This window comes from Podarcis melisellensis (genome assembly GCF_964234715.1).
Source record: "Podarcis melisellensis genome assembly, chromosome: 7".
NCBI classification, from domain to species: domain Eukaryota; kingdom Metazoa; phylum Chordata; class Lepidosauria; order Squamata; family Lacertidae; genus Podarcis; species Podarcis melisellensis.
In genome coordinates this window covers 10,198,335-10,213,243 of record NC_138539.1, presented here as the reverse complement: position 1 = coordinate 10,213,243, position 14,909 = coordinate 10,198,335, and the positions used below count along the sequence as shown (strand labels likewise).

Genomic DNA, 14,909 nt, shown 5'->3' with positions numbered 1-14,909 from the left:
TCTTTCCTCTCTCTCCCCTTGCATATGTGAGAGGGAGAAATCAGTTTAAAAAACAACATATGGCATGATTTTATTTTTTTCACAGGTATTGAGGCACATAGTCACTTTGTGCATTCTGTATCTGCAAATGTCTGGCACGTTTAAGACTATATAGAACTGTGAGGAGCAGGTTAGCAATAAATCACACAGCGCCAGTGAAGGCAACTTTTTATTCAAGGAAACAGAGATGGCTCTGGAAGGTACAGCAACTTGTCCTGGTGGATCTTGCCCCTATTGCGTGGACAGGCGGAGTCCCCCAAACCCTGGGCGCCCCCCCCCATGTGGAATAACAACTCAAGACAATCTGCTATGGGATTAAATTGGCCACAACTTGATTATATTTCAGATGTGGGTAGACCTTGGCTCAGGCATTGCGCGTTTATCCCTCCCAGTCCCCAGCCAGGGATCTAGGGAACATCAAGGTTATCCAGTATGTGTGTGTGTGTGTGGGGGGGGGGAATGGGCCGGCTCTGGAGAACATATGTTCAAGCAGAGATAGCCACCCCCGTAACGCCGCCGTCGCAGGGGAGAGCAATGACGACCTCTTGGCATACGGTCAAAGCCTCCCCTCAGAAAACCCCTTTAACGGGGAACCCTGGTATCGCCGCCGCAAAGGGGAAGGGGGCGTGGGTCACCGCACATGCCCCCCCATTCAGGAAGATGGACTAAAGGATTCCACCCAAGGCCTGATACTGCCAAAGTTGTGGCGCTTTGCTACGGGAAAGGCAATAGCTGCCAATGCAGGGGAAGCTCTGGAGCCAACGGAAGATTCCCAGGTAAGATCCTCCCTCTATTGTGTGGTCAGGTAGACCCTCCCCTAACTGGCCTGGTCTCCTTGGCAACACTTCCCCGGGCGGGATTGGACAACTGAGGTAGGCGGAGACCTCCAGGTATCCCACCTGGGGGAAGGCGAAGCCAAGCCTATGCTAATGAAGCCACACAGGGTCCAGGGGGGCTGCGCGCGTCCACGCAAAGGGCGCCCCCCCCATTTAATGTGGTGAGCGGTCATTCTCTAAGTCTCCTCCTTCCCTGGGTCCTTCTCCAGCAATCTGAGACTTTGTAGTCTTGTCTGTTTCTGCTCCTTGCTCTTCAGACCGCTACTGGTCCTGGGAGACCAGCAGGGAGGGGAACTGGTTTCAGGATGGGAAGACCCCCCTGGCTTCTGCAGCAGCCTGTCTATTCTCTGCCTCTTGACACCCCCTCCTCTCCAGCCTGCTTCTGATTTCTCTCTGCCACATACACCCCCAGCTCACTAACCCCTGTTCATCGCCCTGCTACCAATCCCCAAATACAGTCACACCGTAGATTTGTATAACGGCATCACTATATTGGCAGTTTTCTTTTCAGTTCCTTTCCTAACAACCCATAGCACGGAATCTGATTCTTCACAGCTGCCACACACTCAACGAACAATTTAACCAATTAACGGACCGAAAGCTCCTGCGGCCACCGAGCACAATTTATTTAATCAGACACCGAGTCTAATAAAGAGGCCTTCGAGAGGGATGGGTGATTACAATACAAAAATTTATTTGAAGTCATTTGCATCGTATTGAAAACCTCAACAATAAATAAGATGTCGCCAAATAAAACAAAGTGATCCTTCATTTGGAGAGAGAAAAGTGATCATATAAAGAGTAGTATAAGAAAGATAGATGAAAAGAAGACTTTGACGACAACCCTGGAGACAAGTGTCAAAGAAATTTGGCTTTGCTCAAAACACCCACACCTACAAATAAATACTTTAAAAAGATAATTTAGCAGGGACACTGCAGCGCTATTGGGCAACACCAGTAATTGAACCAGGTATTTTTGTATGCAAAGCTCTACTTTTGAGCTACAGTTCTTTCCTCAAAAGGGGAGCTTGCAGGGTCTGGCACCTGACCCTTGCCCCCACCGACATTTCTGTGATTAAGGTCACCAACTGATCAGGAAACCTATCTAGGCCTGCTCCTCTGCCTTTAACACCCGCTCCACCTTCAAAATAATTGGTGGGTAAAAGCTTCTGTGCAGAATGGAAAGTTGCAGCCAACAACTCAGGCAGACCCTGTTGAAATGGATTTAAATTAGGCAATTGAGTTCAATGCATCTGCCCATTGCCTCCAGTTCAAGTTGTTGTTAAAGGCACAAGAGCACAAGTAGGTGTGTGTGTATATATATATATATATATATATATATACACACACACACACACCTACTTTATATATATATAAAGTTGGTAACCCTCGCTGTGATCATAGCAGGAAGACAGCTATAGAGTGTTACTGGTTACTAGAGTTTTGCTGGAAAATGAGAAAACACTTTTCATTTTGACTGTCATATTAGCTTCCATTTTTAATCAATAAATCACTGATCACCTGGTATCAGAAAAGTGAGAAATGCTGGCTTTGCCGCCTAGAGGTAAAGAGAGACACAGTCTCCTCCTTCTCAGCCAAGGGGAGAACATGCACTTTCTGAATGCTTACGAAAGCTACTGGACTTGAATCTCACCCATTAAAGCAGGGCTGGTCTGTGACCACTGGACCTGCTTGCTGGGAGCCCATTTCCAAACAATACCCAAAGCCCTGCCTGCTTTTTAAAGGCTCAAATGTTGAAGCAAGGGATTTTTGGGTACGTGTGCCTGAGCTGCTTGGGAACTCGCAGCCTTGCCAAACCAGACACCAGAAGTATAAGCAGAATGTAGAAGAAAATTCTGCAAAAAGCAGCAACATGACCCAACAGGGAAGGGAGAAGGGCGAGAAATTATACCCACCCAACAAACACACCTTGATTTAAAAACGATAAGTCAACAAGTTTCTTAAGAGTGATTTCTTTCCTTAAAAAAAAAAAACAATACCACAGGTTCCGGAAGAAGAAGAAAACATTATGGAGGATAGCCAAATAAGCAGCTGTTTGAGAACGTTTTCTTTATGTTCTTACGCTCCAAGCTCTGCTGAGGTGGGCTGGTGAGTAGTTTGATTGGGCTAAGGGTGGCAGTTTGTCTCCGCTTTCTGGAAGGGGGTCTTGTGCCAGGACAGGCAGAAATCCAACCGGGGAAGCTGCTTCTCATCACAACATTTGGGAGCTTAGGGAAAGCTTTCCCAGTTGGACGTCTCCTTGTGGGAAACAAAGGCATCAATCTGACCTCTCACTGAGACTGAGTGAGGACAGTGCAGTCTCTGCCCCTCTCTAGAGAGCAGGGGTTGCTAACACACCCAAACACACAACCTGCAGCCCTCAGGGCTAAGTGAGAAAACCCATAACCGTTTCTGCCTGCTCGGATATTTACAGGGACATTCTGTGATCGGGACATCTGTGTGCTCAAAGGAGATCTCCTCCTTCCTACGAACTTCCACTTTCTGTCCTTCCTTCATTACTGCCTTCCATATGTTTTCATTCTCCCTACCAACCTAGAACTTTTTATCTTTCTTTTTTAAAGAAACACAATACATATATTCACATACTTGATTAAAAAAAACCCCTCAAAATACTGGAACAAGGAATACAGTAAAGGTAAAGGACCCCTGACCATTAGGTCTAGTCGTGACCAACTCTGGGGTTGTGGCGCTCATCTCGCTTTATTGGCCGAGGGAGCTGGAGTACAGCTTCCGGGTCATGTGGCCAGCATGACTAAGCCACTTCTGGTGAACCAGAGCAGTGCACAGAAATGCCGTTTACCTTCCCACCAGAGTGGTACCTATTTATCTACTTGTACTTTGATGTGCTTTCGAACTGCTAGGTTGGCAGGAGCAGGGACCGAGCAACGGGAGCTCACCCCGTCGCGGGGATTCGAACCGCCGACCTTCTGATCTGCAAGTCCTAGGCTCTGTGGTTTAACCCACAGCGCCACCCGCGTCCCGGAACAAGGAATAAATTAAGCCAATTTCACAATTCTGACCCAGTCCCAGATTGTGCTCAGGGTAAGTGCACCACCAAAACCAAGCCATGTGCCTCAGTTCTTTCTGTCTTTGTAGGGAAGGTTTTCCACATCTCATGCAATGATGAACCAAAGTTCCTTTTAAAGGGGAACGGGACATCAGAGACTGAAACTAGAATCTTTCACATGCATATCAAGTGCCTCTGAGCTCAGTCCTCCTCGGGTGCTAAATACAAATTGACTTATTTGGATGTTGTTCCGACCCTATAAGATCAGAGTACGAAGTTGAAAAAAACATTATTTCCAGTCTGTAAAATAGGGTTGCCAATTAATTGGGACAGTCTGGCCTGCTCTTGTGCATTTTGAGCAGTGACCCAGATCTGCAGGCGACGCTTCCCACAATATGCAGATAAGAATTAGCCGCTTGCGGATCATGTTGCTGTGAAAGGCACAGGCGCAGAGGCGGGCAAAAGTAACTGGCAACCCTGCCAGGGAATCGAAACGATTCTGGGGCAGACAATAATATCCTTGCTGCGGCACCCGTTTAGAACAGGTTTTGAACTACACCTGCGCCGTGAAAATAATGACGGCAACCCACTGGGGCTAAGGGTCAAATGGCAAGTTTTCAAGAGGCGTCCTTAAATCTGGCCGCTCTTGTTTTGAGGAAAAAGCAACCATCCTGATCCCCACGTCGTCCCCTTCCTGCTGAAATGCAGCTGGTTTATGCATTCTTATTTATTTAAAAATAATAATTGTGTTTATCCTCGGATGTGGGTTGCCCGTGAGAACTAAAAAGCCTTGCACGAGATCTGTCGGAGAGTTTTCCAGAAAGGGTTTCGCTCTCCTTTTTATAGCGACAATTAAAATAGATACGCACTATTTTTATTTTTTAAAAAAAGGAAATAAGAAGGTAGCATAACCACCTGGATTTTCAGGACAAAGAATCACTCTGACACACACACCCCAAGTCCCCTCAAGAGGTCCCACGACCAGCGGCACGAGGCGACTTTAACGTGGATCTGCCCATCACCGTTTTCTTGAAACCGCCACACGGCCGTCTTCCTCACAGTCTCACAATTAGTTCCTGTGGCAAATGCTTCATTAAGGACGGCTTCCCCTCACTTCATTCTCCAGAAGAGGATGCTTTCTACAACGTTCCAGCCCAATCTCTTCCCGTCACCTTCGCTTAAGGGCCTTGTCAACTGTGGAGATCATCCTTTCCTCTTTTCATTGTTTATAAGGTTCCTGACGGCGCGATCCTTTGCTTGCCTGCGCAGAAGTAAGCTGTATGGAGTTCGCTGGGGACTTACGCCCAAGTAATCCCATTCCCTGGCCATGGATCTCACATCTGCTCACTTCTCTGATGTAGCCCTTGAACAATAGCCTCCTGAGGTGGAGACAATTTACTTCCACTTCAGGACAATTTCACACAGGAGCCACCTACCACAGAAGTAAAAAACAGAAGCCCCCAAAAATCTTCTTTTTTAAATAAAAAAACCCACATTCTTTTAAAATAAGGCAAAAACGTTTCTCTCTCTCATAAACAAAACCGAAACCTGACTGTTGCTCGCGAACCTTTCAAGTAGACTGAAGAAAGCTGTCGATAAAAAAAATGATGACGGTAAGTAGCGTTGAACTTTGGTCAGTTATTTCCCTATATATATATATGTAAAAAAGGTTTAATCGAGAGATTTCAGTCTCGGTGAGAGCCGAACAAGACAAAACGACTCTCCCTTTTATATTCTTGATATTTCAGAAAGGCACATGTCAATGACAAAAATTTATAGAGATATAAAAATAACTTCATTTCTCTGATTGGTAGCAGAGTCGAAAGCGGCGAGAAAGACATTTTTAAAAGGTAAACAATAGTGACTAGTTTACTCCAGCTTCTTATATCTTCATTTTCAAACCCACCCCCAAATCTTTTCCCTCCTTAATTATGGCTATGAAGAAGAGCAAATACATTTCACACGGGGGGGGGGGGGGGAGGGGAAATCCACAGTAATAACTGGAAAGTGTTTCATTCAAAATTCCCAGCTCTTGGCAAATGGAATAATAGAATCATAATATTTTAGAGTTGAAAGGGACCCCCAAGGGCCATCTAGTCCAACCCCCTGCAATGCAGGAATCTCAGCGAAAGCTGGTGTCAATTTTTGCCGGCTGGTGACAAATGCACACTTGATCATAATGCAGTATGGGAGCTCAGAGGTCTTGCAAGGACGCTGCTTCTAGGAGAAGATAAAAAACAGAATTAGCTCCTTTTTGAGGTAATTGTGAACGGAGAGGGTGTTTCACATCCACTGTTGTCAGGAATGAAATCCAGCATTTCTTTCGCTGTGTTTTCGGTCCCAGAGAAAATGAAAGCTCAAGATAGGCGTTCTCAGAAAGACGAAAGGGGGTTAGGGGTCGGGATCTAACTTTAGTTTCCTTTAACTTGCACAAGGCAAGATTTACAGAGTGGAAATGTCTCACGAAAGGGAGAGTGACGAAGCAGGAAGAGGAATCCTGCCACATCCTTCAAACGTTGGTAAAGAAATCTCGGGAACCCAGCAATGCCGCTTGCAATCGGCAACCCGGCGGTCGTCCCTGGCTTTTTCGGCTAAGGCATGAGATACAGTCAACTCCGAGACCCCTTTTGTTTCGGCAAAAGTCTCTGTATTCCCCGTAAGTCAGAAATCACAGCGCTCCCTGTGACCGGGGTCATCTGCCCTTGAAAAAGCGTACTTTGTCGACCGAGGCAAGAGTCAACGTTACGTTGGATTCAAAATCCCCGTCGTGGACGCCCGTCTGGCGGAAAGCCCCGGCTGATGGGTTGTTTTCCCAATAGTGGTGCCAGTTCCCTTTGCTGTCGGCTCCGAAGCCGTAAAGGTCCACCTGCGGGGGACAAGAGAAAAGAACACTGAAGAAGTCTCGGCCTTCAATGTAGAAAGTGCTCTGCTTTAAAGCTCTAAACGGCCTCGGCCCAGTATACCTGAAGGAGCGTCTCCACCTCCATCATTCTGCCCGGACACTGAGGTCCAGAGCCAAGGGCCTTCTGGAGGTTCCCTCACTGCGAGAAGCCAAGTTACAGGGAACCAGGCAGAGGGCCTTCTTGGTGGTGGCGCCTGCCCTGTGGAACGCCCTCCCACCAGATGTCAAATAGATAAACAACTACCTGACATTTAGAAGACATCCGAAGGCAGCCCTGTTCAGGGAAGTTTTTAATGTGTGACATTTTAATGTACAGTGGCAACTCGGGTTGAGTACTTAATTCGTTCCAGAGGTTAATTCTTAACCTGACTGTTCTTAACCTGAAGCACCACTTTAGCTAATGGGCCCTCTTGCTGCCGCTGCGCTGCCAGGGCACAATTTCTGTTCTCAACCTGAAGCAAAGTTTTTAACCCGAGGTACTATTTCTGGGTTAGTGGAGTCTGTAACCTGATGCGTATGTAACCTGAGGTACCACTGTATTTTTAAACTTTGTTGGAAGCCGCCCAGAGTGGCTGGGGAAACCCAGCCAGATGGGCGGGGTACAAATAAATAATGATGATGATGATGATGCCAGAGGCCCATCTAAGTCCAGCATCCTGGCCTCAAAGTGGTCAACCAGATGAAGCTGACCTGAGCACAGGAGCCCCTCCCCACTTCCCAGAAACTAGTTTTCAGAGGTATTGATAGCTCTGTCCTCCACAAATTTGTCCTCTTTTAAAGCCATCCAAGTTGGTGACCACCTGTATCTTATATAGTATTCAATCTCTTTCCCCATTTCCATGGATGGAAGCCCTCTGCAAGCTCATGTGATGAGGGGAGAGCAGGAACGAGCTTCTTGACCCTTCCAACTCCATCTCAACCCCAGCTTCATCACCCTCCCCAAGCAGAGAAGGAGCCCTACTGCAGAGGTTCACCTTCCCAATATATCTCCAATCTCCCCACCACATGATAGTAATTGTGTGTGTGGGAGAAGAATGAATGAATCAGGTTTAAGTCATGTATAGTGGTACCTCGGGTTACAGATGCTTCAGGTTACAGACTCCACTAACCCAGAAATAGTACCTTGGGTTAAGAACTTTGTTTCAGGATGAGAACAGAAATTGCGTGGCGGCAGCTAAAGTGGTACCTCAGGTTCAGAACAGTTTCAGGTTAAGAACGGACCTCCAGAACAAATTAAGTTCTTAACCCGAGGCACCACTGTGCCTGAACAAGTTAAAGGACCCCTGGATGGTTAAGTCCAGTCAAAGGCAATTAAGGGGTTGTGGCACTCATCTCGCTTTCAGGCCGAGGGAGCCAGCATTTGTCCACAGACAGCTTTCCGGGTCATGTGGCCAGCATGACTAAACTGCTTCTGGTGCAACGGGACACCGTGATGGAAACCAGAGCACATGGAAATGCCATTTACCTTCCTGCCACAGCAGTACCTATTTATCTACTTGCACTGGCGTGCTTTCAAACTGATGGGTTGGCAGGAGCTGCGACAGAGCAATCAGAGCTCACCCCGTCAAAGGGATTCGAACCGCCAACCTTCTGATCGGCAAGCCCAAGAGGCTCAGTGGTTTACACCACAGCGCCACCTGCATCCTTGTGTACCTGAATAACCCAGAACTGACATTCAGCATCTATTTTTCCCCTCACCGCAGTGGTTGTGAGGAACAGGTCTGCTCCAGTAGTTTACTATTTGGTCCCTCTTCTCTCTCATTTTCTTTTCCATGCCAAAGGAGGAGTTTGAAAGCCTCTGCTTTTGATTTAAATCTAACCACAGTTCCTGAATCCGGCAACTGTGGTTTGTTTAAATGAACTGCGTGACCCTTGTTCACTCCCATTTGTTCTGTGAGGAGGAGGCTAGAAGCTTTCGTTTTTGCTCGGTTATCTGAACTTGGTTACATCTGAACTTGGAGAATTAGCCCATATTCACATCTCATTGAGAATGTGAATTATGTGCTGAATAAAGTGGCACTATTACTTCTCATGAATTGGAAGCGGTGGTTCTATGATGTCTGCAATGCTCACAAGCTCTCCAGGGATCTGGGCTTGGTTTAGAAAGTGGAAGCTTTCGTTCTCCCTCTTGAGCTGGCATAGTGGCAAACCACAGTTTCCCATGATGTCTACACCGAGCCCTAGCATTGCACCTACCTCATCGCAGATGTGAAGAGCAAATATAACTGACAGGAAGCCTGTTGAGGGGTATCTCCCATGATGAAGCAGCCAGTTATCATAAACGTATTTTATGAAGAAGGGGTGATAAATCAGGATCTGCACAGAATGAATCAACAGGCCTTTGTTAGTTTGGTTGCAGATAAAACACGGACACAAAAAAGGTTGCTAAGACAAGATACAAAATTGGACAAGGTTAGAAGTCGCTGAATTCAAGTGCAAAATTGCAGTAAAAGGTGGGGTTTCAAAATCAGAATTTATGTATTTGTTTACCTGCCTTATCATGTAAAAACCAGGATGGGTCAGAACATTTAGAACACGAGTGGCCCCCGTGGTCCTCCAAATGCTATTGGACTCAGCCTCCAACTCCTATCAGCCCCAGGCAATACAGTGGTACCTCGGGTTACAGACGCTTCAGGTTACAGACTCCACTAACCCAGAAATAGTACCCCGGGATAAGAACTTTGCTTCAGGATGAGAACAGAAATCATGTTCCGGCAGTGCGGTGGCAGCAGGAGGCCCCATTAGCTAAAGTGGTACTTCAGGTTAAGAACAGTTTCAGGTTAAGAACGGACCTCCGGAACAAATTAAGTACTTAACCCGAGGTACCACTGTAAACCAGAGCTTTCCAAACTTGGGGGACACACTTTTTAGACACATATCATTTTGCGACACAGGACGCAGGTGGCGCTGTGGGTTAAAGCCTCAGCGCCTAGGGCTTGCCGATTGAAAGGTCGGCGGTTCGAATCCCCGCGGCGGGGTGCGCTCCCGCTGCTCGGTCCCAGCGCCTGCCAACCTAGCAGTTCGAAAGCACCTCCGGGTGCAAGTAGATAAATAGGGACCGCTTTCTAGCGGGAAGGTAAACGGCGTTTCCGTGTGCAGCTCTGGCTCGCCAGAGCAGCGATGTCACACTGGCCACGTGACCCGGAAGTGTCTCCGGACAGCGCTGGCCCCTGGCCTCTTGAGTGAGATGGGCGCACAACCCCAGAGTCTGGCAAGACTGGCCCATGCGGGCAGGGGTACCTTTACCTTTACCTAATTCAGTTTTACTAGCAAACCGGAGGTTCAACTGACCACATTCCAGCAGCGTTCGTACGACACACCTACACACTGCAGCCGACACACTGACGTGTCACAACACACAGTCTGGAAAGCTCTGCAATAAACGAACTGCTCAAGGAAATGCTAGATGTGCAGTTCCCATCACCACCAGTAAGTGGAGATGCAGCCACGCTACTGAACTCCTAGCTTGGTTCCTGCTTCTTCTTATGGTTACAGGGTGGGAATTTTGAACAGCATCACTTTGCAAGTCCCCTTTGTAACTTTGGCTCATTCCCCCTGACATGATATGGGGTTTGTAGTAAGGATGGAGGGAGCTGTAAATTTTCTTCTGTTCCCCCCCTTTTTTATATGTGTTCATTCATAAATCAATTTCACCACATTTCTACAGTCACCTGAGAGATTAAAAAAAACCCCTGTACAAAAATCCTCCTTTAAAATGCATTTTGTTAAATGTTTCATTGCAAAGTAGGTACTGGGGCTGTGTAGTACGGCATCTGCTTTATTTGAAGAATACCCCGAGTTCAATTCTCAGCATCCCTAGGTAGGAGCTGGGAATGTCCCTTTTAAGGAAACACAAAACAAAAACACAGAGAGCAGCTGCCAGTCAGTGTAGACAATACTAAGCTAGATGGCTCCCAGTATGTTTCCAAGCACAATTCAAAGTGTTGGTGCTGACCTTTAAAGCCCTAAACGGCCTCAGTCCAGTATACCTGAAGGAACATCCCCCTCCCCATCGTTCTGCCCGGACACTGAGGTCCAGCACCGAGGGCCTTCTGGTGGTTCCCTCGCTGTGAGAAGCCAAATTACAGGGAACCAGGCAGAGGGCCTTCTCAGTGGTGGCACCCGCCCTGTGGAACGCCCTCCCACCAGATGTCAAAGAGAACAACTACCAGACTTTTAGAAGACATCTGAAGGCAGCCCTGTTTAGGGAAGCTTTTAATGTTTGATGTATTACAGTATTTTAATATTCTGTTGGAAGCCACCCAGCGTGGCTGAGGAAGCCCTGCCCGATGGGTGGGGTATAAAAAAGAAATTATTATTATTATAGTCTCAACTCAGTATAAGGCGACTAAACATTCTATTGCATAGTGGGTCCAACGGTCAAGAAGGGGGTTTCTGCAGTGTGCTGTAGAGGGCAGTGAGGGGCAGGTGGGGCTCATCCACCTGGAAAGGCAGCCCATCCAGGAGAAGGAAAACTCTGGTCCTAAACCTGTGCTGCCTTGTGGAATATTTGTACCAGAGATCCATTCTTAACCTGATGCATCACTTTAGCTAATGGGACCTCCCGTTGCTGCCACGCCACCGCTGCTTTGTCAGCGTTGCTTGTGCGGGTTCTCTGCTGTTCACTTGTGTGTCTTTAGTGGGAGAGAGGTTGGGGTTGGCGTAGGATGTGGTTGTTCCATTTGTGGTTGGCTGTGGTGGTCTTTGTTTTCATGTGTGAGTGGAGTGGGTGGGAGTTTTGGGTCAGGTTAGCCCTATTGATTTGTATGCTGTTGGTGGATTTTTGTCATTGTCTTGTTGGGTTGTGTATGTGATAAAGGGGAGCCATACCATGAAGGCGTCTTCTTCTATTTGTCCCCATGTCAGTTTCAGTTTATTGGTTAATTTTTCTAGTAAGGCTGTTTCCCATACTATTTGGTACCACTGGTCCATGCTTACTCCTGACAGGTCTCTCCAGTGTCTGGCTATGATGTTTCTGGCTGCTGAAAGCAGGTGGGTTATGAGTTCTTTGTGGTGTAGAAATCGGACCTTTGGTGGGATGGCATCTGTCCTGTGAAATTTCTTCCTGCTGCATATCAGATAAGCACCCCCACTATTGAAAAACTTCCTTTTTTAACAAGCCTTTAAACCGGGGCTTTTAATCCCACATTGTATCCATATTGGATTTGAAATCATTTTGATATAAGAAATTATTCTATGTAAGTTTTCTACTGCTGATACTTTTATTGCTCAGTTGCTTCAAGGTGTTTCCAGGGAAGTGATGCATAAATGGAACTAACTTTGTGTTTTGTGTTGTGTTGTGTGTGTGTTACAATTTAGAATATTCATTTAAACAACCTTAAAATATCAATGACTTCCCTTCCTCTCCTTCCATGTTTCATTCTGCATAATATAAATCCATATTTTATATAAACCAAACCCTTCAGCATTCCATTATTGCATTCATTAAAACATATTTATACTGCTGAATTTATCTTAATGCTGCCAATGTTTTCAAATGTACACAAAATGGAACTAACTTTGTAAGCAAGCACTGCAAATCTTAGAGAAGTTCCATCTATGGTTAGCCAGCTGGACAGCTCAGTTGGTAGAGAATGAGAGTCTTATCTCAGGGTCGTGGGTTTTGAGTCCTACGCTGGGCAAAAATTCCTGCATTGAAGGGCCGATCTTTCCTGATTCTACAATTCTACGGTTTGAAGGATCATCTGAATGTAGCCCATGCTTACACACGGAAGAACTTTGTGGCCAGATCAGAGCAATAACTCACCTTGCCTTTGTTGACTTTGATTTTGCGTGGAACTGGAATATATGTGCTGTCAAAGAAAATATATATGTGAGTCAGTAAAAGCAAGGTACACCCTGTGCAGCATGCAGTAAAAAATAATTCAAAAGTAAAACATCCACCCTTAGTTCTAAATCCAAAGTCTTGGCATATATGTCATTTATGAATGAGATACTAAATTAAAATGCCGAGGTTGTAGGTTTGCAAAATATAGGGAGGAATTCAGATCGCTATTCTGCCACAGTGCACTTCTGCTTGGAAGATGGAGCAAACTCCCATTAGGGCGTGTTTAATTTGTCAACTTTCAAATTCCAAAAAATGAGGGGATGCTAAAAGTGTGACATGGGAATTCGAAAGATATTTTGGTTCATTTAATATGATTTAGTTTGGCCTGGTAAGTAAAATGTGTGTAAAATGGCACAGAAATCATTAAAAATGATTGCCAAGTTACCTGTAGTTACATTATATATCAATATTATATTTATTTTTTTTTTTTATTTAGCATTACCTGACATTTTCAGAAGGTAAAATAAAAATTCTTTGGTTTTCCAAAAGCAATGCTTCTTCATCAAACGTAGACTTACCAAGCTAAATGTTGTCCAATCACAAAAATAATTGATTTGAATTCCTCACACCAAAAAACACACATATTTTTAAGACTCCTCACCAAAAATTTTTAAAAGTTAAGTTCAATTCCCTAAAATGGCATACCCTACTCCCCCATGTGGTGTCCTGGGGTTTTCTTGACCCCTCGCCCCACCAGAGCTGATCTAGGGCACATGGGTGCAGGACATACAAGAAACCCCCACTTGTGGGGGCGAGCCGGCGAAAAGAGGGCGAGCCCCCTCCGCGCTGGCCCTAAATAGGGCAAGCCACGCCCCCAGCCGATTGGCTGGCTGGGGGGGGGCAGGCCCGACGGGGAATCCCCTGCTCTCGCGGGGGCTGGAGCCAGCCCCCGCCTACGTGGGGTGGGCGTGAAGCCCGCAACCCCACCTCCTGGGGCAGGCCCGGAAGTGGCTTTGTGCCAGCAGGACTCATGCACCGGCTTCTGCTAGCACAACTGTTTTATATCCCTCCAGCCCATAGTCAATTTGCCAAAAGTTAAACACAGAAAGGGCATTAAACCTTAGGTGAGCAAAGACTGGCAGCTCCATGTCTCTCCACATGCCTTGTTCCTGAATGGCTAAGCTACTGTGATGTCATGGAATGTTCATTCCCTCCCTCTACTCCTCACAGCTGTCAGTCAACAGAATGCCCCCCCTTTCCCCAACCAAAGTTCTGTCTGTCCTGCCTCCATGGCAGAACACTCAGGTTTGCCGTGGATCAAGGAAGAAGTTCTTTCATCCCCAGAAAAAGTCAACGGCTGCTGTGAAACCCCCTCCCCTTTTTTAAAGACACATACATTTATTTTTTTATTTTTTTTACAGAAAAGAATTCCCTGCCATATATGTGGCATTCTGGTTTGGATGAAGCCGTTGCTAAAATCCATTTCTTTACCAAAGGGAGACTAATCCATTCCCTTAAACTTGGCTAATAAGAACAGAGGCTTTTGTCAATTCCCAAATAAAACCCTGGAACGTGAAACCTTTGATGAACGCTTCGGTTTGGGCTTATCCTGTCCAGGAAGTTTGCTTTGATTCTGTTACACTGTAAGCTGCCTAAATTTCTGTAGCCTTTGCTCCATCGCATTACATGCAGACATTCACGTTGCCTTGCTTCCTGCCGCTTGCATTTCACGGACAGCGAGATCAAAGGAAGGAAGCCTGACCCCTTCTCCTCCACCCCCCCCCAAAATAAATAAGGTACAATAGAGAGGGGGGGGAATAGAGGAAGTGCCACGCGGCACATTGTATCTCAGTATGCAAAACCACAACTTTGCATATCCGTTTCTATTTAACGATTTTCCTCTCTCATTTCCTAGTTCTGTTTAGCAAAAGGAGGCACTGTTACTATGATGAAATCTGTGTGTATTGAGAGAGAACATCTATATTGAAAGGGGGATATGGTGTGTTATTCTTATCCTGGCTAGTACGCTGTGGACGGCTTACTAATGGTACATGTGAACAGGATCTAGGGGTCTTGGTGGACCACATGTTTAACATGAGTCAACAGTGTGATGCAGCAGCAAAAAAGGTGAATGCTATTCTAGGCTGTATCAACAGAAATCTAGCGTCCAGATCAAGGGAAAGGATAAAGTAAAGGTAAAGGGACCCCTGACCATTAGGTCCAGTCGTAACCGACTTTGGGGTTGCAGCGCTCATTTCGCTTTACTGGCCGAGGGAGCCGGCATACAGCTTCCGGATCATGTGGTCAGCATGACTA

The 14,909-nt window shown here is 46.3% G+C and overlaps 1 protein-coding gene across 5 annotated transcripts in view; it reads right to left on the bottom strand.

Annotated features, from left to right (window-relative positions):
• Positions 1-1,547: 1,547 nt before the first annotated feature.
• The window catches only part of ST3GAL1 (ST3 beta-galactoside alpha-2,3-sialyltransferase 1), a 103,370-nt gene continuing 90,008 nt past the window's right edge, over positions 1,548-14,909 (bottom strand). For all 5 annotated transcript variants that reach the window (XM_081918953.1, XM_081918952.1, XM_081918954.1 and 2 more), the window contains 3 exons: positions 12,573-12,618; positions 9,002-9,121; positions 1,548-6,769 (listed from right to left, as the gene is read on the bottom strand). In XM_081918953.1, the coding sequence (XP_081775079.1) occupies positions 6,596-6,769; positions 9,002-9,121; positions 12,573-12,618 (340 nt within the window). In that variant the 3' untranslated portion in view covers positions 1,548-6,595. The remainder of the gene's footprint in view (positions 6,770-9,001; positions 9,122-12,572; positions 12,619-14,909) is intronic.